General features: G+C 36.4%; 1 protein-coding gene and 1 long non-coding RNA gene across 27 annotated transcripts in view; one reads left to right on the forward strand and one right to left on the reverse strand.

Annotated features, from left to right (window-relative positions):
• Positions 1 to 25,737, forward strand: part of LOC102156908 — a 166,219-nt gene that overhangs the window by 39,330 nt on the left and 101,152 nt on the right. For 11 of the 21 annotated variants that reach the window (XR_005368451.1, XR_005368454.1, XR_005368453.1 and 8 more), the window contains exon 2: positions 9,461 to 9,575. This is a non-coding gene — a long non-coding RNA (uncharacterized LOC102156908). Of the gene's footprint in view, positions 1 to 8,158; positions 8,406 to 9,460; positions 9,576 to 12,620; positions 13,666 to 14,578; positions 17,961 to 19,588; positions 19,739 to 25,737 lie in introns of those variants that run through there. The other 10 variants (XR_005368466.1, XR_005368464.1, XR_005368463.1 and 7 more) reach the window with 4 other exon arrangements.
• The window catches only part of UBR5 (ubiquitin protein ligase E3 component n-recognin 5), a 135,960-nt gene continuing 120,254 nt past the window's right edge, over positions 10,032 to 25,737 (reverse strand). For all 6 annotated transcript variants that reach the window (XM_038555240.1, XM_038555239.1, XM_038555237.1 and 3 more), the window contains exons 49-59: positions 24,993 to 25,104; positions 24,269 to 24,413; positions 23,252 to 23,382; positions 21,845 to 21,905; positions 19,540 to 19,715; positions 19,230 to 19,314; positions 17,700 to 17,855; positions 17,043 to 17,156; positions 15,498 to 15,642; positions 14,145 to 14,230; positions 10,032 to 11,204 (exon numbers count right to left, since the gene is read on the reverse strand). In XM_038555240.1, the coding sequence (XP_038411168.1) occupies positions 10,992 to 11,204; positions 14,145 to 14,230; positions 15,498 to 15,642; positions 17,043 to 17,156; positions 17,700 to 17,855; positions 19,230 to 19,314; positions 19,540 to 19,715; positions 21,845 to 21,905; positions 23,252 to 23,382; positions 24,269 to 24,413; positions 24,993 to 25,104 (1,424 nt within the window). In that variant the 3' untranslated portion in view covers positions 10,032 to 10,991. The remainder of the gene's footprint in view (positions 11,205 to 14,144; positions 14,231 to 15,497; positions 15,643 to 17,042; positions 17,157 to 17,699; positions 17,856 to 19,229; positions 19,315 to 19,539; positions 19,716 to 21,844; positions 21,906 to 23,251; positions 23,383 to 24,268; positions 24,414 to 24,992; positions 25,105 to 25,737) is intronic.

The following is a 25,737-nucleotide window of genomic DNA, read 5'->3' on the forward strand; positions in this document are numbered from 1 at the left end:
GAATTCTAGCGGCTCTACGTTGATGATGGGGAACTGCATGCTCTCATTAACAGTTCATTCCCACGTGGATCTCAGGACAGAATTAGGGCTGGAGGTTTTCCACTCAAAAACCTAGGAATTGTGGTCTGAAAGGCTAGTGGCTTGCCTCCAGGCAGAACCCTCTGCAATCTTAAGTTGACTTGCCTACTACTGGAAAGCCAATTAGATCAGGAGCTCAATGCAGAGAGAAGCTCAGAACCTAGAAGGATTTATTTACCCATGACCTTCAGAAACACCTAGAAAGAGAACTCTTAAAAGGGTTCACAGGTACCACACCTGTTTCTTGTTTTCCTGAATGATGTCAGAGTTTGCCTCAAACTATTACTGCCACCATATCTGTAAAATAACAAAAATCCAACTGAGTAAATTTGAAGATCTAATTGACTTTATTCCATGATTTATTAATTGGGCAGCAAACCATCTAGCAAATAAAAAGGAGCTCCAAGGAGCTATACTAGATAGAAAGCTTTTATAGGTGAAAGGGGAAGGGATAAGGAAAGAGCAGATTACCTCCTTTTCTTTAGAGGGTTTATGTGGCAGGTTACCTCATTAGTACTAGCCAAAAAATTCTATACTGAGTATTACATTCCTGGAGAAGGTTGCAACTACAATTAGATTAGGTATTAAGCCTTAGATTTGGTGACTGAGCTTAGCACAAGTGACTTGTTTTGGGACCTTGTGGGACCCAGGAAATTTAACAAAAATCCCCTACCTCTGGACAAGCAGAGCAGGACTAACTCCATTTTGTGCTACACCTGCCATCTCCTGTATGACCCCCACATGGCCTGCTTATTGCTTAAGGCGCTCCCCCACCCTAGTCAAGCCGCTGGGCACACCCTTACGGGAAATGGGCTCATAACAATGTAACCCCGCCTTGTACCCTCCAAAACTACACGCCAATTCTGACCAAAGTAATAGGCCAGCTCAAATGGATACTATAGGGTAAAATGTAATTCAATTGGCCACCTGCGTATGGACCTACATGACTGTGCAACTTTCTGTGTGTGTTACAATCTCATTGGCCACGGGCCCCTATAAAACTGCTATGCTTAGCCTCAGGGTCCAAGTCCCTGCTCCGCTGTGTGTCGGGTATACTTGGACCTAAGCTTGAGCTTGTAAATAAACCCTCATGTGTTTGCATCGGTGTTGGCTCCTTGGTGGTTTCTCGGATTCGCAATCTTGGGCACAACAACCTCTTTTGTTTTTAACCTATTACAATCTTTTGGTTATTATCTATAATAGCTAAAATGAAATTAACAAAGTGCTGAGTAGAGCATTGATGGTCCACCAACCTCAGATTTGGCTCTGTCTGTGCTTTGCCATTCACCTCAAAGTCACTGAGAGGAGAGATTATTCAGGGTCAACAGAAAGCACCTCTAAGACCTGTGATCAAAAAAAAAAAAAAAAAAAAAAAAAAGACCTGTGATCACCAAGAAGGTAGTCAGTGTAGGGGGAGTGTAACCAATCCCTGCTTGCTTGATGTGCAGCAAAGCCACTCACTGAGACATGAGTATGCAGCAAGGAAAGAGTTTATTCGGGAGGCAGGCAAATGAGGTGACAGGAGAGCAAACCACAAGTCCACCCATCACAAATGGTTGGAGTTTTTGGAGTATTTAAGGATAAGGGGTCAGGATATGGAATATGCTGATTGGATATAGGGAAAAAGGAAGGGGTTCTCCTTTGTGAGCATATGCATTCAGGAATCATGTCTCTTTGTGGGACATATGTTCAAAAAAATGGCAACATAAGCATGGCAAACATGGTGGGGATCTTGGGATGTGTCATCAGAGGTTCTTTTCATTCACCCTTGGTCCCTTCTGTGCAGCTGCAAGAATTCTTCATTTGCTCCAGTGTTAGTTTCATCAGTCAGCTTCTGCAAAACAGGTTCATATGTCAATCAGGTTAGCCAAAGTTTCCTTAAGGTAGAATGGTCAAGCATTCGTTAATGTGTCAGTTTCAGGAAGGCAAAACCAAGAATCTTAAAATCAGAGAGTATAGTGTGAAGGAGTTGTTTCACTTTGTGAATTGGTATCACTGACTTCCTAATGAATCTTTACTGAAATAGATTGTGAGAGTAACTAATTTGGGGGCTGTGTCTTTGTTTTTGAATGCTGCAGAATGGAAGAGCATGTTTGGGTTGATACAGACTCAGCTCATTATTGAACAATCACTGATGGCTATTTGTGCACCACACATACAGGGATTATTCCTTTTTTTTTTTTAATGTTTTCTTTTTTAAAATTTAAAATCAAGTTGCCAACATATAGTATAACACCCAGTGCTCATCCCATCATGTGCCCTCCATAGGGCCCATCAACTAGTCACCCCATCCCCCAACCTCTTCCCCTTCTGCAACCCTTTGTTTCCCAGGAGTCTCTCACGGTTTGTCTTCCTCTCTAATTTTTCCCACTCAGTTTCCCTCCTTTCCCTTATAGTCCTTTTCACTATTTCTTATATCCTGCATATAAGTGAAACCATATGATGATTGTCCTTCTCCAATTGACTTATTTCACTCAGCATAATACCCAGTTTCATCCACATCGAAGCAATGGTAGGTATGTGTCCTTTCTGAAGGCTGAGTAATATTCCATTGTGTGTATATACCACATCTTCTTTATCCATTCATCTGTGCTCCTTCCACAGTTAGGCTATTGTGGACATTGCTGCTATGAACATTGGGGTGCAGGTGTCCTGGTGTTTCACTCCATCTTTATCTTTAAGGTAAATACCCAATAGTGCAATTGCTGGGTCATAGGGTGGCTCTTTTTTTAACTTTTTGAGGAACCTCCACACTGTTTTCCAGAGTGGCTGTACCAGCTTGCATTCCCACCAACAGTGCAAGAGGGTTCCCTTTTTCCACACCCTCTCCAACATTTGTTGTTTCCTGTCTTGTGAATTAACAAGAGAGTTGCAGGGGCAGCCAGGTGGCTCAGTGGTTTGGCGCCGCCTACAGCCTGGGGCCTGATCCTGGAGACCGGGTTCCAGTCCCGCATCAGGCTCCCTGCATGGAGCCTGCTACTCCCTCTGCCTGTGTCTCTGCCTTTCTCTTTCTCTGGGTCTCTCATGAATGAACGAATGAATAAATGAATAAATCTTAAAAAAAACAAAAACAAGAGAATGGCAAAAGGCCCAAGAGAACATCAAAAGACTCTTCTCAACTAGGTGAACATTTTTAAATGATTGTTAAGAAATAAATAAAGCAAATATCAATAGGGGCAAAACAAAAATGAGTCGGCCGGGTAGGGGCGATGGGGGGGGGGGGGATTTGTGCCAGTGGGGTGGAAATCTTCAAATGTTTAAGAAATGGGATGAATAAAACAAACATTGACAGGGTTAAAACAAAGATTTTAATACAGCACTACCTGAGGTTGGGTGGGCCAAAGGGAGCTCCTATTGGTGCCCCTAAATTGAAGGGCCTCGGAGAAGTCTAGTTTATTTATCCCTGTTTGGAGAAATTTAAGAAACTGGAAGGTAGAGATTGCTATGAGAAACCTGATCAGGAATCACTTGAGGCAGGGGTTAGGGATGTTACTTAAGTTAAGGATTGACAGAAGGGCCAAGGTTCCCCAGCTTCACACTTAAGTGGAGATCCAAAGTCTTTTGTACAAGATTGAGTAAAGTAGTCCAGAGATGAAGAGTTTCTGGGGTTCCTTGGTATAGGAGTTCCTTGAACTGTGATACTAAAACCCATTGGTGAAACCCTGACTCCTGGTTGATATGATTATGAAAGTTGGAATGTTTAGGCAGGTATTATATACAGATCTTTCTTCACTTAAAACTTACAATGGGGTTTATGTCCTGATAAAGCCATCCTAAATTGAAAATGCATTTAATAGATCTAATCTACCAAGTATCATAGCTCAGCCTAGCCTACCCTAAATGTGCTTAGAACATTTACATTAGCCTACATTGGGCAAAATCATATATTATTTTATAATAGTGTTGATTATCTCATGCAATTTAATGAGTACTGTACTAAAAAAAAGTGGTTGTATAGGTACAGAATGGCTGCTTGCGTGTGGTTTTTTGTTTTTTGTTTTTTTTTTAAGATTTTATTTATTTATTCATGACAGAGAGAGGCAGAGACACAGGCAGAGGAAGAAGCAGGCTCCATGCAGGGAACCCAATGTGGGACTCGATCCCACGTCTCCAGGATCACACCCTGGGCCCAAGGCGGCGCTAAACCGCTGAGCCACCAGGGCTGCCCATATTGGTTATTTACCCTTGTTATCACATGGCTGTCACATGGCTGATTAGAAGCTTCAGCTTACTGCCACTGCCCAGCATTACAAGGGATTATCATTACCACATACCACTGATCCAGGAAAAGATCCAAATTCAAAATTGAAAGTACAATTTCTACTTAAAGCATATCGTTTTTGCACCATCACAAAGTTGAAAAATCTTAAACTGTCGTAAGTTGAGGACTATTTGTAAAGAAGTTGTGTCTCCCTTACCTGGATGTTTTATGGGAATGGATATTATGTCCAACTGAGGAACACTTCTTCCATCTAGTATTGTAAAACCAAAACCTGTCAACAAAATCCTAATGGAGACTATAGTTAGGAATATAAGAGTTGATGGAATAACAGTAAGTTTGTAGAAGAATTGATGTGTTTGAACAGGCTTTTTGAGAAGTGATTGCATCTCTTTTACTTGATTGTATATAGATGGACATTATATCTTACGGAGAATATTTTCCCTACCTAGTTCTATAAAACAGAAGACCTGTAAATCCACCCTACAAGCAGTGTAAATTGAACGTGCTAAGTGGGAATTAATGATTGCCTGAGTCCACACAGTGTGGAATGGAAGCTGGAGTGCTAAAATTCTCTGCAATAGCCATATGTGGAGCATAGACTGGGGCTTATGGCAAGAGCTAGGGATGACCACTGGGATTTTGGACGAGAGAATTTCCATTAGAGGGGCATTTACTACCTTGCTCTCTGACATTATTTATTGAAGTAATTCCTATAACTGAAGGACATAACATGATCTTGAAACCTGAAATACCCACATCTTAGATGTCCAGGAAATTCTCTAATAGAGATGACAGTGCCCAGAGGATTCCATAGTAAAATGGAATGGTTTATGTGGGATTAGGCTGCCTGGGGAATGCAAGGAGGAGATACTTACAAGGAAGGAGGCTCTTATCCCATAGGACTGACAGAACTATATGAGAAGTGGCTGAATTTTGTTGTCACTTGAATAGTGCCCTAAAACAGCTTTTGATGGACCAACAGAGCTGCTTGGTCTATGGATGGCAATTTCAAGGTGAATGGACAACATTGTTTGGAAGCCACCACTCTAATTAAAGAAGGTAAAATTAGATCAGTCTGGTTGTGCAGTGACAGAAGAATTGAACAGTGGTAAAAAGTCCTTATGTTTAGGTTTTTACTACCTTCTGGGCAGTGGCCAGTGGAGAAACCTGGCCCATTTAAAGAGATGCCCATATTGAGCATAGCCCTGTGGAAATTTGAAGAATGAATTAAAGTAGGACATGTAAATGTCCATCAAAAGAATTCCCTTCCAGCTTTGGAAAGTGACTGGAATCAATGAGCAGTAGATATTCATGTGTGGTCACTTGAGATGGTCACCTGGGTCCATGAAATAAACGGATATGGGGGCACTGCAGCAGTGAAGAGATGGGATGAATGTAAACCTATCCCTCTTGTACTTTCTGAGGCACAAAATGCCAATAAGAGCTATTCTGTCTGCAAAGGAGACAGACTGTGGATGACCATATGACAGGTTCTCTGGTTGGAAGGCCCTGAACATACCTGGCAAGTCAAACCGATGCTGGTAGCCTGGGGGAGTTACAGTTGGGTCCTGACAGGAATAGACCCTGATTATGAATTGGGGTTTGCATACCTAGTAGTGTATGCAAATGCTCAGAGTATTATGAAAAAACCAGAACAAATACTACACCAATTTGGATGACTAGTCATTTCTTCAGACCAAGGAACAAACATACTTTACAGCCTGTAATGTCCAACAATGGGCAGAGATATTCTCCCTCAGAGTAGTAGTTTGATAGAGAATTGGAATGAGCATTTAAAACACTGGTTGTCTAAAATGGAGAAATAAAGGGCTGGCTTTTATGCCTTTATGGATGTGTGCTGACACTCAGTGTTAACATGAGTGAGAGTAAATAAGTGTCCCTACTATTTATTTTTTCTGTTGGATCTGGGGAAGAGAGGCTGGAGAAGGTGTGAATATTCTTTCTTCCCCACATAACCTCTATTTTTTTCTTCCTACTTGATAGGAATAGATCAGCGCTATTTTAACTACAAGGGCTGGAAGCAGGGAGATTCTTAAGCAAGAATCTATTAACTGTGTTTTTAACCTTTCTGTCACAGTTCCTAAGGGCCTGATGAGGCAGGATTTACCTTCACCCTATCTGCCAAATTCAGGCTAACTTAATTCAGCTATATTGCCTGGTAGTAAAAATAGTCCATTAGTTTTGTACCTGTGTAATCTTACTTTATCTGAACAAAAGTGGACTTGAGGAGGAGGGACTTGCTATGCTGGTACTGGTGTCTGCAATCTAGACCAGCACAATGGCCAAACCTAATGTCCCCTCCAAGGGTGGAAAAGTTTGGGTATAAATGGAGAAAAGGAAAAATAGTAGCTATGGGTAAAAGAGTGAATCAATGAGTTATATAATGAGGGAAACCCAGTAAGTATTACATTGACACCTAGAAAGAGGCTCAGAGCAAGAGACCGTATTGTCTCTTAGCTTGATAACACCAGCTGCCTGAAAGGGTGAAGGCATATTATTTTTGACACCACTCCTGCTTTTGGAATCTGACAAGATACAATAGAAGCTTGCAAACCTGAGTGGTTTCACCCTGGGAGACATTTTCATATGAGACGATGATGAACTGGATTATTAATGACTGAATGGGATTCTAGTAATATGCTACCTTCTGACCTTTTGTTTTGCTATAAAAATATCCATGTTTGAAGACCCAGGCATGCACTGTGGTATTGTGATTTATAGTAAGAAATACATATTTGGTCTTTGTTGTCTTTTCTGGCAAAGAGCTCTTCTTAAAACCCTTGGAATTTAAGTGATGAGTGGTAAAATTGTCATTTGTTAGACTGAGGTTAACTTCTGGACTACACCTAAACATGGAAGCTGGTTGCCAGGGGAATCCCATGTAATTACAGGGTTTGTCCCATGTGCACCGTGCATGGACACACACACTTCAGGAGAAGGGGAAAGGTGCTGGTAAGTTCAATCAGTCATCAGTAGCCAAGATTTAATCTATATAAGAGCCTCTATGAAAACAGAGGACTAGGGTTCAGAGAGCTTCAAGATTTCCTGTGGAAATGCAGGAAAAGTCGCATGCTTGGAGAGGGCATGGAAGCTCCACACCCTTTAATGTTTTATCCTATGCTTATCTCCCATCTGGTTGCTCCTGAGTTATATCCTTTTGCAATAAACCAATGATCTAGTAAGCAAAATGTTTCTCTGAATTTGGTGATCCACTCTAGCAAATCATTCAAACCCAAGGAGGGGTTCACAGGAATCTCTGATTTACAGCTGGTCAGTCAGAAGTACAGTTAAAAACCTAGGCTTGCAATTGACATCTGAGGTGAAGGGCAGTCTTGTGGCACTGAGCGCTTGACCCTATAGAATCTGATACTATTTCCAGGTAGATAGTGTCAGAATGAGTTAAAGTGTGCTAGTATTGGTGCATTGCTTAATGGTATGGAGGAAATTCCCTACACAAACACATACACAAATTGGGTTATCAGAACCGTTAATGACCAACGTACTTGCTTATAAGCATACCTTCCACAAAATAGTACAGTGCAATGTTTAGGAATGCAAGCTCCAGAATGCCAAGAGTCATACCTCACTTCAGCACTTCGTAACTGTGTAAACTTGAGCAAGTTTGTTTAACCTGTGTCTAGTTTCCTGTGAGGACGGCAATAGCCCCTTTCTCATAGGATAAAAGGAGATCCTATATGTAAAGCACTTGACAAAGTGCCTGGCACATAGTTAAGTACTGAGTAAAAATAATTAAGAGAAACTTCATTTTGCATAGTCTTAGCAATGCAGTTTTTTTTTTTTAATTTGAAGAGAGGTAACAAGGTAATTTGCTTATGAAGTATTTTGAAATGAATAAACAAGTCCTATTTTAAATACATCTCTACATTAATCAAATGGTGTTTAGAGAAGAATTAATCTCTGTCCATGCTTTTACCCACTTAGGTTAATTTAAACACTGAAAATATTTTCAATCAGCCTATTGAAGACACTTTCATTAGAAGAACCTAATCCAGGGCTAGATGACTGGCAAAAATATTTTTCCATAGGCTTTAAGTAGGAAAAATTTGACTCCAAGGACAATAGGGTGGGTTTACATTTGTGAAAAAAGAATGTTCTTTGGGCATTGTTTCAGAAATCACCTGGGATGCGGTTTTAAGATAAAGATTTCTGTACTCCACTGAATCAGAATATGATCAAAAGGATGGACAAAGATTAGGAAATCTGCAGTAACAAACTCTACCAGGGAATCTAATGCATAGAGTAGAAGGAGAACTACGACCTCAAAGAAAGCTGTTTTGAGTTCAGACCTCGAAATTGCTGGCTACCTTTAAACAGACAGGAATAATCATCTTTAGAAGAAAAATGTTCAGGGGCAAGTACTGAATAGTGGTATCATACTATTAAAAACCTCAAGTCTGTCTCAGTAAGCTGTTATTATATAGGATAGTCAAGAAATTCAGATGATTTAGGAGGGAAAAGGGTAAAAGTAGCAAAACATTGAAAACCTCTCAGTAATGAAAACCTCTCAGTAAAGTTCATTCTTGGTCTTCTCTTCCTAAATTTGTTTTCAGTTGTTAGATTTAATCACTAAACAAGACCAAAAGAGAACTTTATTTTACATGACTTTATTTTCCATTTAGAACCATTTTATGCTTTACTTAAAAAAAAAAAAAAAAAAAAAAAAAAAAAAACTCACTCTGCTTTTAATAGTTCTAAAAGCATTTTAACCAAAATCTTGATTTAGGAAGACTTAAGACATTGTGCATTATTTTAAATATTTTCATTCTTTCAATAACTATTAAAAATAAGTTCACAATTAGGGTTTCAAATGTCCTAATCATATCTAGTTTGTTTTCATTTAATATTTTATCAATCCCATCATGTGCATACAGAAGTTAAGGTGATATATAAATTTTTATCTCTTTCAGACACACTGATGATAATTATAATTAGCTCCTAATCTAATTACTATTTCATTTATTCAGAAATAGCATTTAGACATAAAAACCAATGTCTCACTTTGTAAAATAACCTTTGGTTAATTTACACAAATCTAATACAGCATGTTGTGTAACTTTTAAGTAATACAATGAATTTCACTACTATCATTTTAGTTTTTAATATTTATTGTGTCAGCAGGGCTGAGAATATCACATGGTTCAGTCTTCTGGAGGAAGTTATATAATAAAAGCCTAGCGCCTTTGAATATTAAAAACATCCCAAAGGCCAGGAGTCCTCTTAAAGGATTTGAAAGGTAAGAGATTTCAGAGAATTTCTCTCATTTTCAATATGTAAAGTAACTAGTTTAAGTCACTTTTTGAAGACTTAGAAAAGTGTTCCTTAGGCCATTGAATAAAGCTACTAAAACCACAAGAATTTAGAGATCTTGGTCCTAGGCTACATAATGGGTCATCAAAAAAGAACCTGTCACTTAGTTACTAAGTAAAAGTGAGTTAACATCCTATGCCAAGCAAGGGTCACACTTCACTTCCCTCATTTGTAAAAAGAAAAGGTGGCCTGGCCAGTGCCATACGGATTCTCTGCTAACTGTAAAATGTGGACTGATTTTCTTCTCTTTCTTATAGTCCATGTGTATATAAACTTTTTCTTTAAATCAAAAATTTTTATGCACATAACCATGTTGGTGTATTACCCTTAGTTTAAAAATGTACAACTACATAAATAAAAACTATTGTTTCTTCAATATTACTTGACATTTCTTCTGTAATTTCTTTATTTAAAAAAGTAAATGTAACAAGATACTTAAAAAAGGCTAGATACAAAAGTAGTTAAGCTGCTCACGAACATTTAAAATTTTCCAAAATGTATCTTCAATAATCATGATCTTATAAAACATTTTACAGTTATCAGAAAGTGCCCAGGCTGAGTTTACATAACTGAAATACCTCAGTACAAATGTCTGATTAGAACTGAAGTGCAGTAACCTCCTGACTGACTGCTCATTGAAACAGGGATACAAAGAAAAAAAGTTGATTGTGATAAAGTATTGTGCATTGGCCCCATCATATGTACAAAAAAGTGCCCTTACTCAAATGAACAAATTACATGCAAAATATTAGTGATATCATTTAATATCCTAGAGCTCAATGCAGCTAAAATAAACCGCAATAAAAGTGGTTTTTATAGGTAAAAGTGATTTCATCTCTTAAGATCTGAATGTCCAGAACTTTTTACAAGTTCCATATACATGATACACAATTGCAGCCAACCACAAATTAAACACCATAAAAAAAGTTAAAATGAAAACACAGAACATACTTAATTTTTTATTTTGAAATTCCCTATTCCCTCTATACAAGAACCTTTGCTGAAACACTTTCCACAAAGGCAGCAGTGAATTTTCAGAACATTTTACATTTTTCCCCTCAGCAAAAAGATAAATCACAGTGTAAATTATGTTGTTCTGCTGTCATCTTTGGCTGGGGTTAGACCCAGAAGTTGTCAACTAGCAAACCATTATATTCAAATGTTGCTAGTGCTCCTCAGGCCTGTAAGCTACAAACTCAGCAAGGAATGTTTGCATTTAATCTCTTTAAGGTACCACCAGGGGGTGTGACAGCATTAACTTCCATAAACTTTTATAGACAAATGGAAAAAAATCTACAAAATTAGCTAGTAATATTACACAGCAATACACACTTTTTATACTCTACACAAAACCAAAATTCTTGGTCTTAATGGCGAGTAGCAACTTCTGTTTGAGAATCTGTTTAGAGGAATAGAGTGGGACGTAAAGTCGAGAAATACAAGTGTTTGCAGTAGGAAGATGTTGGTCATCTGGTGGTCTTATTGTGATTGAGGGCATAGGCTGGAATCCTTCTTCACTGGCTGGTAATGATGGGCTTGATGTCCAAAAGTAAACCTGAACAGGAATATAAGAATTACAATCTTTGGCTTTTAATGGATTAACATTAATTCTGACAGTATGTACACAGAGTCCCATTCTTTCGTTAAAACCTACAGAGGGCTATTATTTTGAACTGGGTTTTAGATTTATTTCTTGTTCTGAAAAGGGTCAGAAAAGAAAAAAGTGTTGGGGAAGTAGAAAAATGACTATGTTTCAGGACCTCAGTTTCTCAATGGGCCTTTCCAGTGGCTTTTAGTGGAAATAGGGCATAAATAAGGTCTCCAAAAAAGTTTAAAAATTCATATAGGTTATCAAAAAAGTTGTTTTGCATTTTATCTACCAGCAAAATAACCCAGTATTTTCAGTACTACACTGTGAAACAGAAATAAATGTAGTAAGACTCAATTATTATAGTAATATCTACTTTGTGTGACACAGTGTAAGTGTAAATAAGATAAATGTTAACTTCTGTACTTTATATCATTCCTCATTGATCTATACATACATACATACACATATATTCTTCCAGTGCTTAGTTCCTATTTCTTAAAGATAAGGTTTTTTAAATCTAATGCATTCCAAAGTATACAACTAAACAGACAAATGTATCCAATATCCCAAAGTGACTAGAAAACCTAAACGAACTACAGTTGACCCTTGAACAACATGGGTTTGAACTACATGAGTCCACTTACATGTGGATTTTTTAGAAGTAATCTCTGCACCCAATGTGAGGCTCCAAACCACAATCCCAAAATCGAGTCGCTTACTCCAACCCGAGCCTACCAAGTGCCCCACATGCAAATTTTTTTTTTTATAAATACACCACATATAGTACTGTAAATGTATTTTCCTTATGATTTTCTTTAGCTTATTTTAAGAATACAGTTATACACATAACATACAAAGTATGTGTTATTGGTAGCCTTCTGATGAATAGTAGGCTATTATATTAGTAAAGTTTCGGGGGAGTCAAAAGTCACACTCAGATTTTCAACTGCATTATCATTCAAGGGTTAACTGTAATTTGCTTTCCTGAAAATCATTTTAATGAGAAATCTCATCTAATTCTATATAGAAGGGGGGCACAAAAAGGATCCCTTCTAAGTGTCAGGGTCTACAAAATCTTCAAAGAACTTTATAAAAGATGCTCTAGAGATAAAGCTGGTCCAATCCACTCATTTTACAAGTAAATTTCTCCAAAGATGGATATGATTAGCCAGGATAGATAACTACCATTGCTGGACATCCTTAAAGTTGGAAGAAAAGAAATACTATATGACTTTGCAGAATTTTTACTAGTGAACTGTGACTAAGAGGGGAAGGAACTACCCAATAGTCCAAAATACCCTATAATTTGCAGGACTAATAATTCATGGAGAATAGTTTGCTCTGAATATAGTCTATTATATATATTCTTATGTCCTTCAGGTCTTCTCAGACACATCAGGATAAAACCAACTGTGAAGCATTCTTCCCAAAAGAGAGGGAAATATATACCCCTTGATATACCCTACAAATAGAATGATTAAAGCTGTTTATAGGAGATTCTGAGGCCATTTACAAAGGGAGATCTTCCATTAGAAGATGGAAACTGTAGTGAAATTTAACTTGACTGACTAGACTAAGGATTTATTGGTTTAAAAACAGAAAATTAAAACTAGGTTTAGATAGCCAATCATTTCTGGTTTTATATGGACCCTTTCTTAGAGAACCCTGACCATGAAACCAACAAGGACAGATATGCTATTAGGACCAATTATATGGAATCTACTACCCAGGGAACAACCTAAATGGAAATTACCAGAGTGGCTAAACCAAGAATAGAACTGACAGCTAAGACTACCTAAGAACTTGTCTCACTGTAGTACAGAAATATGGAAGGTTCCTGGGACCATGTAAAAATTAAGGAGTGCTAAATGCAGAACCCCACCCATCCGAAAAATAAGTTACTGTCTCAACTGAAGATAAGTGGAAAACTCCCAAGTATCTGGGCTTTCCCGCACACCTAACCATTTTCCCTCTCAAATAAAATTGAAGGATATATCTAGAAAGTGGATCATTTTTACATATATTCCAAAAGTGGTATGGTTTTAGTTACTGAGAATTAAGGCTGGTTTGAGAGGGGAAATGTTGCAGGGAACTATGAGGAGTATGAGTTGAAAGATCTCAGGTTTTTCCAGGTAAGGAAAGTCCCTCAAATTTCTAAAAGAAAGTCAGGTGAAGACTGCTTTTCAAGATTAATGGACAGGTTGATTTGGTTATATACTCAAAGTTGGACATAGATTCCACCGACTTATAGTAGGCTTTTCTCTATAACCAAAGTTTACATTATGTAGTTGATGATTCTGATGAGTAGGTAAGATTAAGATCATGGGCTTAATACCCACAAGCTACTCTATTCCTAGTATACAGATAACATCAAGATTATTTTATTCAAAAATTTTGCAACGCGTGGGTGGCTCAGCCGTTGAGCACCTGCCGCTGACCCAGGGCGTGATCCGCAGTCTCAGGATCAAGTCCCACATCAGGCTCCCTGCCTGGAGCCTGCTTCTCCCTCTGCCTACGTCTCTGCCTTTCTCTCTGTGTATCTTTCATGAATAAATAAATAAAATCTTAAAAAAAAAAAAAAAAAAGGGGAGCAGCTAGCATATATAAGCACTATAGGGAAAAAGAAATATGTCTCAACTGAATAAACCGGTATTATCTTCTGGGACTAAGGACAGCATATCATCAGCGAAATGCATTTCACTCTGCTTACAGGCTTTTTTAATACTTCAGGTTTTCAGTTCTAGAGTAGAAAAACTAAAACTGCCTTAGATATCCACCTTTCTGCAATTTCCTTAGCCAAAATTAAAATGGCCAACCACTGTTTACAAGCTTAAAAGGTTATCATACACAGTATTTTAAAATTTCATATTTTTCTTCTACAAATTTTGTGAATTTTTAACTTACAAGATCTTGTCGTTCTGTCATGCTCATCTTCTCTACTATTGACCAGAACCAACGCTTAAACTGCAAGAGCTTCTCAGCATTTTCTCCTAAGAATGAAGAATATAAATCCAGTATACTGTACCAGTTATTTTAAAATATTACTTCTTATAAAAATAGATATAAAATTGAAATGTTAGGATCAGGAGTATTAGTCCTAATTTCCTGTATTAGGAATTATTTTCATAATTATAAAACCTCTACAGCTCATTAATCAACCCTGATTTAGGATGACCAAGAAAAATGGACTGACAGCCTCAAAATTCATAATCACAAGGCTTTAATCCCAGCTGTAACTCATGAGTCCTCTCATGAACTTAAACCAGTGCTTCACAAATTTTAATGAGTTTACAAATCACCTAGGGGATCTTTTTAAAATGCAGGTTTTCATTTACTAGGTTTGGGGGGAAGGGCTAAAAGGAACGAAGATTCTGCATTCCTAAAAAAACTTCTAGATGCTGCTGCTTATCTGAGGATCATACTTGGTGAGGTATTTATCTTCCCCTCTTCAGTTTTTGGTTTGAAATGAGACAAATTCTTATCTCAACAAGCACTGAAAATTATATTAAAAAGCATAAAAACCATTATATAATGAATCTGTATGTTGCCAAAGAAAAAACAAAATTTATCCAAATATAACTTACTAGAATTTAGCTGAAGCTGTTTGCAAAATATGAAAAAGGGAGGAAAACTGGTACCTTCATGTACACAGTAATTCTGAACATGTGGGGAATTTCTTGGAGCTTCCAATGTTTTACTGAATAGTGACAGCTAAAATTCTATTCTTAGGCTTATGGGACTTTGAAAACAGAGTTCTAGCAAATCAGGCACTAAAACTAAATGTTATTCTAGGAGGATTATTACTACAACTTGCTATTCTTTCTAGATTCTCCGAGTGTGTGTTGTTTCTTTGTGTGTGTGTGTGTGTGTGTGTGTGTGTGTGTGTATTGTTTCTAAGTGAGCTTTCCATCACTTCTACAAAGCAAACACCATGTGGTTAAATTCTTTAATTAGGGAGTCTAACAGAAATGAATTAGAAAGACCAATAGAATTGTCAAATGGATTATTTTTTCTTAGTTTATAAAAAACCTTTTATGTACTTGCTCACCACAGAGAACTTTTACTTGTATTCATACTAAACCAACCACATATCCTTTACAACCTAGCAAAATAAGCAAAGAATTAAGAATAACCTAATGGCTAAACCATCATCTTAAAAATATAGACAAAAAACTTTAAACAACTTAATAACACAGCATTTCTAAACCCTATAAATATATCTAGTTTATTCCTTAAAACATTCAAAAAATTTCGTACCTGATTCATCATTGAAAGAAGTGAAACTGATCAACATCTGAACATTAACTTCACCACAGCCATTTACCAAAAGCCTAAAATCTTCTGCTGTTAAATCTTCTAATGAATTTTTTGGAAGCACATCCAGTAGACCTTTCCTCATTGCCTACAGAATATTTTAAAAATTACCTTTTTATTAGTCTCAGTACTTTATTTTCCACGTAGCATTACTGTTAAAACCCAACATCGAATTTTAGCAGCCTAAAAATACTAGTTTTCATTTTAAACCAGAAAGAAAGAAATTAAGTTCTGTATTTTGAATTTAACAGATTCAAAAGAGGCAGAGGGGGAAAAAAAAGAAAGGCATCATGAATAGGCCACAGGCTTGAAAGTGAAATAGTATTGTTATATACCAGGATTTAACTGAAATAATTATATTAACAGGCTAGACATTAAATAGCTTCAATTTGTCAAACATGCTATCCTGTCACATCCTATGAAAAGTCTCATAATGACAAATCCAAAATCTAGACACTTACTAAGAAATTACAATGGTTCTAAACAGCTTACATTATTAATACATTTAATTCTATCATTTTACAGAAGGGAACCAAGGCATAAAATACTACGTGGTTTGCTAATGTCATATGTAGCTAAAGGGTGTTGTAGCCATGATTAGAATCCTGACACTATGGCTCCAGAGCCTGCATAATTATTCCTAGCATAGGGATCAGAACACTTGACATACACAGCAGGCCTGATGTGGCTCTTTAGGAGGCCCTCACTAAGGGGGATGGTCCTTGGCTGGCATCTTGAAACTTGGCTTTACTGATATGGCTATTTTGAAAGCCTGGAGCAATGAACCCTGCTTTATTAGCTTGCCTAGGCTGCGCAAACAGTGTAATCTGTGATGAATTTCGGTAATCTTGGCTGGCTGCATAGGCAGAAAATGCTTACAGGACTGGCTTCGAAAAAACAAAACAAAACAAAAAACCCTGGGCTGCAACTCTTACAAAGTACAAACACTGTATAGTGTTTCTGTAGTTCACTGCTGAAGGAAAGAGGTATGTTCTTTGTGACAGCACATGGCCTGAGAGAGAGAACTTTGGAAGGCTGCACCTAGAGTCCTCTGGACTTGGTCTGATGTGCTTTTTTTTCCCTTGCTGTGAGTCTTTCTGCTATAATAAACCATGGCTATCATTGTGTTGGAGTCCCTCTAATCACCTAAACAAATGGGTGGTAGAAGGACCCTATGACAGTAGTTATTTCCTTTCCAAACTTTTACACTCCAAATTGATTTTCGGATGATTACATGGTTTTTTCAAACCATTTTACCAAAAAAGATACTGCTTGGTCTGGAGTCAGGTGTAATTTACATTGTACATAAATTAGTCTGGTTTAAAAATTTTAACCTTTCATAGGCAAGCTGAATATACACTGAACTAGTTTACCACACATGAAGACACAAACAGCCTCATCAAATCAAAGAACACTTTTTTTTTTTTTTTTTTTTTTTTTTATTTATTTATTTTTTTTTCAAAGAACACTTTTGAGAAAGTTACTCACATGTAATGGCTGTTCTGCAACTACCAACATTCTGTGTTCTGCATATTTCCGCACATACTCATAAACATTCTGGGGAGTCACTGGTATATTTACACCATTAGGAATAAGTTCAACCTGTAAAAAAAAATTTGCACTGTCATTTAAAAGCAATTTTGTCAAAGCAGTAATAAGTCTACCGTTCATAAAACAATTTGCTAAAATTCTAAAATCTAAAAGACAATTCTGAGGGCATCTGGTGTCACAGTCAGTTACACGTCCAACTCTTGGTTTCAGCTCCGGTCATGATTTCAGGGTAGTGAGATCGAGCCCCAGGTCAGGCTCTGCGTTCAGTGCAGAGAGTCTACTTACAGTTTCTTTGTCTCCCTCTGCCCCAACCCCCTTACTGTCTCTAAAATTAAAAATAAAAAGATAATTCTGTATATGACAAGTATCTAAGAGATGCAAAAATTTTAGACCTGAATAAGTACAAAAAACTCTTCTTTCAGTCCATCTCATTAACTTTCCATCTCTCTTTCTGCCTGTCAGCTGTTATGTCTTTTCTCTGTAGGTTTGTGTGTTTCTTGTTCTGTCCCCAAGTAAATTGTTTCTACGTAAGAAAAGTAAAACAGACTAACCAAATTCTCTTGCCAGAGTCAGAAAATTACATATTTGCTTTACCTGTCCTCCACCCTCTTCTTTACACAAGTCAATTGCAAATGCCAAATCCATTGCAGAGAAAACAGCATCAGCATCTGAACTCTGAGAAGCAAGGATGAGTTGCCGTAAACTCTCATACATCACAGGGTCAAAAAAAGCAAAATCATGCCAATTGACCTAAGAAAGCAATCACATGAAACTCAATTATGAAACATCTTTACTGAATTTTATCTAATTTGAAGATCTAGAGAATATTCCACTAAATATAACTGATTTAAAAAGGTAAAATGTTAATCTTTGATAATTATTTAACTTTCAAAGTATAAAAAGTGTAATATATATTTTGAAAAAAAATTTAAGGCCAGTAAGTGGAGGAGTTTAAGTTCCAAAATAACTTATTTGGAAAACCTGCACTAATTATTAAACAGTGATTATGCTGAGCAGCTTGTTCTTGTATATACATCCTACTTAGTCTTGATTATAATCTAAAATATAGATTATTAATTCTAGACGATGAATCTGATGCTCAAAGGAATTCAGCAACTTGCTGAAGATCAGATCATTGGGTTAGACTTGAGTCTATGATCCATGATCTTTTCCATAAACTCCATGATCTTTTCCATAAACCTTGTTAAAGGCTTAACACATCAACATTTCTGAGCTGCTACTGCGCTTTAAATCTACTTCTTCTTTTCACAAGAATATTTTAGCTGGAAAACTAAGAATTCAATAGGGTCAGAGTTTACATCATTATATATGTGTACTTACATATATATACACACACACACACACACATATATAATGATATACTGTATTAGAAAACCATCAGTGGGTTTGATTGAAGAAAATTATTAGACTACAGCTTTAACATTCTAATTCATATCACATTGTGATATACATTGCTGGAAAAGACCAAAATATTTCATTGTTTTGTCAAGTAATTTCTTTATAATACCTTTAGGAACACTGGCAGTTGTGTTTTAAATCAAAAAGTGCATAATTAGTATTATACATAAGTTTTAAAGGATGTAGCTTCCCTGCCTCCGCCCATTATAATAGAATGTACAGGCAGACAAACTATCAAAGCGCATTAAGAAATTAAGCTAATTTTATCACTTGGAGATAAATATCAAGCATGCTATATTGTATTTTCTCAAAATTCTTTTGTCCCCTCTCCCTCCTGTACATCTTACATATATTTTTGAAGCCAACAATGCTCTTTTCAGTAGAATACTACTTCTAATTCCACTACCACCTGTTTGAACAAATAATAGTTAAAATCTTTTGAGCACTTACCAGGCACTCACAGTTTTACCATTTTGTAAATGGGAAAATATGCCATAGGTGTCAGGGGATTTGTCTGCATCAAGATCCAGGTCTGTCAGATATTCCCAAACACCCACCTGTGTCACCCACACTGCTATGCTATCTCCTCCATGTATTGAGATTTTTTTTCCCATGTCATTAAATGTTTGAAAATGATTTATATAACGGCTATAATAGGAAATTCTTGCAATTGTAAAAGCAGTTAGGTTCATTAAAATCACTTACTTTCCTACCAAGCAACACTTTAATTACATGTCTATTCAATGTAATAGGACATAGTTCATTCTGTAACAGACATAGTCCAAGAATCCTAAAAATAAAAACAGGGAAATATATTTAAATTTGAAAATAATTCTAAAACACATAAACCCCACACATACATACATAATATATACACAAGTATTTTGAGAAATTTTCTATAGCCTCATTTCTAATCAATATGAAGAACATATATTCATTTTAAAAACTAATGTTTTAGGAAAGTCTCAAACTGAAATTTTTAAAAAATTCAAATATAAGATTAGAGTTATTTTACCTGCCAATGTTTCTGAAACAATTCAACCTTGCTTCTGTGTTTTTGCCAGGCCTTGGAGTATAAAATCCTCTTTTTCCAGGTTGGTAAAACAAAGGGGCATTATCATCACCATCGTCTGTATCATCTAAATCCATATCTACAACACTTCGACTAGAGCCATGACGCTTCCGGTTTTCCTAATAAAAGATCATCAAATTAAGTCTCAAGATTGATTTTATTAAGTTTTTATTTATTTATTTGAGAGAGCATGTGCATACACAAGGGTGGGGGAGGGAGAGGGAGATGTAGCCTCCATGTACCACAGGGCTCAACTCAGGACCCTGAGATCATAACCTGAGCTGAAATCAAGACTTGGACTCTTAACCAACCAAGCCACCCAGGCATCCCCCAACCCAAGATTGATGTTAAAAACAAAATATTTGAACTAGTTGTCTAAAATCATTCAAAGCGAAGTCAGGTAGGCAAAGCAACATTTATATTTAAATGTAAATAAACTTTTAAATTCATCCTTTCAGAACTGTGATATATAAAGCTCATGCCTATTAAATCTTTAATTTCTCTGTCCATTTAAATTTTTTTTTTTTAAGTTTATTTATTTATGATAGGCACACAGTGAGAGAGAGAGAGGCAGAGACACAGGCAGAGGGAGAAGCAGGCTCCACGCACCGGGAGCCTGACGTGGGATTCGATCCCGGGTCTCCAGGATCACGCCCTGGGCCAAAGGCAGGCGCCAAACCGCTGCGCCACCCAGGGATCCCTATACTTTTCTAATTCTCTGTCCATTTAAGATCACTAATGAAACTGGTAGCTTCTTTCACCCTAATTCCTTAAAGATTTTTGATGGATATAGAATTCTGGATTGACAATTCTTGAAACATTTTAAGAATGAAAGATCCACAAACTGAATTTAAATAAATTAATTAATTTAGGGGGAAAAGAAATGAATGAATGATCCACTGCCTTCTGGCCAGTACCTTTCTGATAAAAAATCCAGTCTTTCAAAACACTGGTTCTCTATATGTAAGGCACTGTTCTTTGGCTGGTTAGTTTTATAGCAATTCAATTATATATATACATAGTTTTCTTTCACTTTATCCTATTTAGGGTTCACGGACCACCTTGAATCTATAAAATCTATGTCTTATACCAAATTTGGGAAGTTTTCAGCTGCTGTTTCTTCAAATATTTTCCTGTAGCAGTCTCTCCTCTTCAATGACATGGATGTCTGATCTTTTGATATGGTCCCACAGATTCCTGAAATTGTTTAGTTCAAAATCTCTCTGTTCTTCAGAGTGGACAATTTCTATCTTTAAACTGACACTTTCCTATCACCTTTATTCTACTAATAACCTATCTACTGAATTTTTTTCTTTTAGATGTACTTTTAATTCTAAACTTTTCCCTTGGCTCTCTTTCAAAGTTTCTATTTCTCTGCTATGAACCTCTTTCAGTTCACTAGTGCTTAACTTTATCTCATGTTCTAGGAGATAAAAACACCTCTATCTCATAGAATAGGAGATAAAAGTCTTTGATAATCCAACAAGTAGGTCATCTTAAGTTAGCACTTATTGGTTCTTTTGCCAGGAGAACTAAGTCTTTTCTGGTTCTTTGTATGTTGAATAATTTTGGGGTGTATCCTAGCCGTTTGAATATTAAGTTGTAAAACTCTGAGTCTTGTTAAAATGAAAGAGAAAGTTGATGTTTTGGGGTTCAGTAGGCAATCAACCTGGCTAGATTCAGATTGGAAGTGTCATTATCTGTGTGCAGTAGTTCTGATAACAAATTTTCAAAGCCTTTTATTATACTTTTTGGGTCTGCCCTGCATATGCACCATTGGGATTGTTGTTTATACTACAGTTTAGTTCTCAAAGCCTTTTCTATCTTCCAGCTAAGATGGGAGTAAAAGGGACCGACGTTACTCTCCTGCCTGAAACAATGCCATACCAGCCATTTTTCAATTTGACTTCCCTCTATTATATGTGTGCTATTGTCTACTTTTCAGAATCCTCAGGCAGTTCTTTTTCACGTTTTGTTTAGTTTTTAGTTTTAATCAGTGAAGAGAGAAGATTATACCAGGTCTGCTCCACCATGGTTGGCAATGAAGTTCTTAGCTTAAGAATGAAATAGGTCAACGTGCTAAAAAAGCCATCCTTACTGCTGCCCCATTTTCTCTGCAGCTTTGGCACTCATTTCTTTCTTGAGGAATAAGCCCTAAGAAATTCATGACATCTCTAAATTAAAGCTTAATTCAGGCTGTGCTAAACTGGAGTTCCAATTATTAACACATGTACAAAACATCTCTTACCTGTACCTTTTCTGAGGAGTCTAATAATCCAAGATCCAAGATACTATCAGCTCCATTTTCCCTAAAAACAAACCAAAAACCTTTCACATTCCAGATAAAAGAGACTTCTACAACTTAGTGTAGAGAAACATGCATTTGAATTTATAAGAATTTATAAATATATTTTTAAAAATATTCAGGACACTTATTAGGCAGTACAATTATAGGAAAAGAGAAAGTATTATATACACAAAAAAACATTAGATGCTACGTGTGTGATTCAAGATAATAAGCTAAGGGCTACCTGATTTAAGACAAATATAAATGCAGTCTTCACAGGGGGACTAAAAGCTCAAGCTCACATTGTAGTAAAAGAACAAAAAATGCTCAGAAGGCAGTCACCAAAAAAAAAAAAAAAAGGCAGTCACCATAGGAATCAAATTCTTTAGTCTGTTTAATTTTTCTAGAATATTAATAAATTCACTGTTCACTTTATATAGCCAGCTGAAAGGAATATCATGTCAACAGAAAATTACTTGCAGTCAACAGAAAATCCTACTAAATTAGCAACCTTACATAAAAAAATCTTTTTATCAAAATGCACATTCCTCATAAGCTCTATCGGGGTGCTGATTACTTCCAGAGACAGGAAAAGGAATGAAGAAACAGTACATTAAAATCCTGAGAAGAAAAATGGTAATTACCACCAAAGAAACTAAACTTCCAGCAATAGTCTTTTGGCTTGGACCATTCAAAGGCTATGAAACAGGCTGTTAAGTTTCAGTGCTTTAGCCTACCCACTTATCCATTTCTAGGATTCTATCCAATCTAGGTTTCTTGAACAAAATCATGACTAGGAAGAAAAGACAGAAATTTACATCTAAAGCTTCAAACTGAGTATTTAGCCTTACAATAGAAGGCACAGAATAAGTTTAGCATATTTTCCTGATGTCACTTTTACTTGTCACCTCGGGAAAAAGAATTTAACTATTAGGTATTTTTAGTTTTAATATAAAACAAATCTGTTACACAACAGAAAGCAAAAACTTGCATGGATTTTTAAGATAAATAAGGAGATCTAAAAGAAATTTCATGCTTATGGCAAGAACTCAGGGACTACACCCTGATTCCTTGAAGAAGCTAGCCTCTGCCATTAGGGTTATTCTGGTAGAGAATTTGGTATGTACTTTTTACAAGTAATTTTTAAGTATCAGGTATAAAAGATTTTTAGAACCTGTTACTGCTAAAATTCTAACTTTGCAACACATGTGAAACTCAACCATCTCATGGTTTTTAAGCCATCTCTTAAAAAAACATTTAATTATTGTGTACCTTCTAGTATAAATTTTAAGGTATGGTAGCACCTCCATCCTAAAAATAAAGTAGTTAATGTTTAAACTGAAATGCCTCCCCAATTATACACATTACCGTCCATGTGCTATAATAAGTTCCATGGCTTCATCCACTCTTGCTCTCAGAGAATCTTCACTTGCTAGAAGGAGAAGCAGCTGAGCTGGGGATAATTCCAAAAGCATGCCAGTAATTTTACTTGCAAATGCCTGAAAACAATGAACAAATGTTACTTGCCCCTACACTGTGAAACCTCTCATCTAAATCAAGTCTTTTATCTAAAAAGAAAAAAAAAAAAAGAAGAAGAAAAGGAAGAAAATGTAAGACATATGGATAACGAAAAGATTTCTGAACCAGTAAGGTACTTTATTAAACTGGAAGCTTAATTATAGAGAACTCTGGTATCTTATTAAAGCTAGTTTAATAAAAAAATAAAAAATAATAAAGCTAGTTTAAAATTTGTATGACAAGCCTTTTAACATTTCTGCTATCCATGAGTAAACATGCAAATACTCGGTTTCCATTTTCCCCCCCTCAGACCAGAAACATTTCTTACATGTAGGATAGAAGAAAAGAAAGGGAGGGAAGAAGTGGAAGAGAGAAAAGAAAGATACCTACATTTAAGACTAAGGATTTACTGAAAGAACTATGATTGGTTTTATTTTCTCTTTCTGTAATACATTTATGTATAAAGGAAAACAAACACAACCAGTTTGTTAAAAATTTTCTAGCAATACTTAATAGCAATCAAGTATATTATTTGTAATATATTTTAGCTACAGCTTATTAACTAAAAAGTCTACTTCAATGTACAAGTCTGTAACAATTTATACAACTAAAGATACAACTTAAATGCACAGCTAATTCTTTAGCACACAAGAAATTTATTAGGTAGAATGCCAACTTAGCCATAGGTAGAAAAAACAAACCTCAAGCTACCCTCCAGCAAATTTGACTGCTTTCCCTCTTAACCTTCCTTTTTACCAGTCCTCAACCACATGGCTTGCCAGTAGCTAACATTTTACAATGCCAACTTTAATTCAAAAACAAAAATGGCACAGTCAGTTAAAAGGTAGGTAAGTGCACCATACATACCGGTTGCATTGCTTGTACACGGGGATAAAGTCTCTCTCCAAGTGCCTGACGGTGTGCTGGCAGAGGATCAGGATCATCACTAGGATTCCCTTCAGAGGCTGGTCTGAAGGGCCTAGTGTCAATGGAAAGCTGTCTTCTAAAGTCTCTGAAAGACCAACAAAGCTCTTTTAATTTCATGCCCCTTGTCTGCAAAATAACATCAACACAACTGGTAACAAAGATGGAAAACCAGAACATGCAGGTAGTTCCAGTTATCAGATTAAGGTGGTAGAATGCCTAACAGATGATGGTTGGGAAATAAAGATCTTCTAGGTGTTGCTACTTAAAAATCTATAAATTTGCAATGCATAATTCAATTTGACTTTAAGGGAACAGGACCATAAAATATCAGAAATCAAGAATCCATCCACATTTTCTGGAAATTTTAGTCGAAAGTAAAATGCCACCCACCCTAACAGGAAAAAAATTAAGAGGCTTAAGTATAACACAACTGCCACAAATAAAATTTAAGACAATTTTGGAAACAATATTAGATTACGTAATTTCAATTGACCCAGGGTTTTTAAAGCAGAACATTTTAATCATAGTATAGTTACTATTCATATACCCAAATATTAAAACTTTTTCTAAAAATAGTCTGTAATTGAGACCCTCTCATTACAGGCCTACTTCCAATTTCATTCAAAAAGGTGGTTATTCAGTAAAAGATACAAAATGATCTCACCTATCTCGATCTCTTCGAGAACCTGCTCGCAAGCCACTACTCCTCCTCATTTCCCTTTCTCTCTCCCTTTCCCGATCCCTCTCTCCTCTGTTCCTTAATCTCTGCATTAAACCTGGAAGAAAATATGAAACACTTTGTTCACATAAATGGAAATGCAACTACCTTAACTTTGAAAGTCCATGTGAGGACATGAGACAAATATAAGAACATGACAGATGAAGATTATCTCCCTAAGCATCTGTGTGAGTACCTTTCTCTGATTCTCCCCCTGGTTTTGAAGGTTGAGGGTAATCATATAGAATGTACTTGGCATGTAATAGATGTTGACTCAGTATTTAATGAATTATGTCACAGTTGTGAAATAATATGTAACATGTAATATTATTATTACATTACATTATGTAATAATTTCACCATAAATAATGCTGAGATTTCTTATGTGGCTAGAGTCCTATTTTCTTTGTTCTTAGTTTTGAGTATTAAGCATTACAAGACCCCTAAAACATTTTAGCTATTGTTATCTTCAAACCCTTGAGCAAAATAAGCCAGAGTATGGTTTCCTAAAAAGAATGCAGAAAAGTTATTTCTGAAATGTTAGGACTTTCCAGGTTCCCTCATTCACATTTGCCAATTTCTTTTTATTTTAACACTACAGAAAGTGGTAAAACTGATGATGAAAGGCTGGAGTACTCCACACATCTTTTCATCCTTAATCCTTCCTAAAGCTCATTCAGCCTCTATGGTG

This window comes from Canis lupus, chromosome 13 (assembly GCF_011100685.1).
Source record: "Canis lupus familiaris isolate Mischka breed German Shepherd chromosome 13, alternate assembly UU_Cfam_GSD_1.0, whole genome shotgun sequence".
NCBI classification, from domain to species: domain Eukaryota; kingdom Metazoa; phylum Chordata; class Mammalia; order Carnivora; family Canidae; genus Canis; species Canis lupus.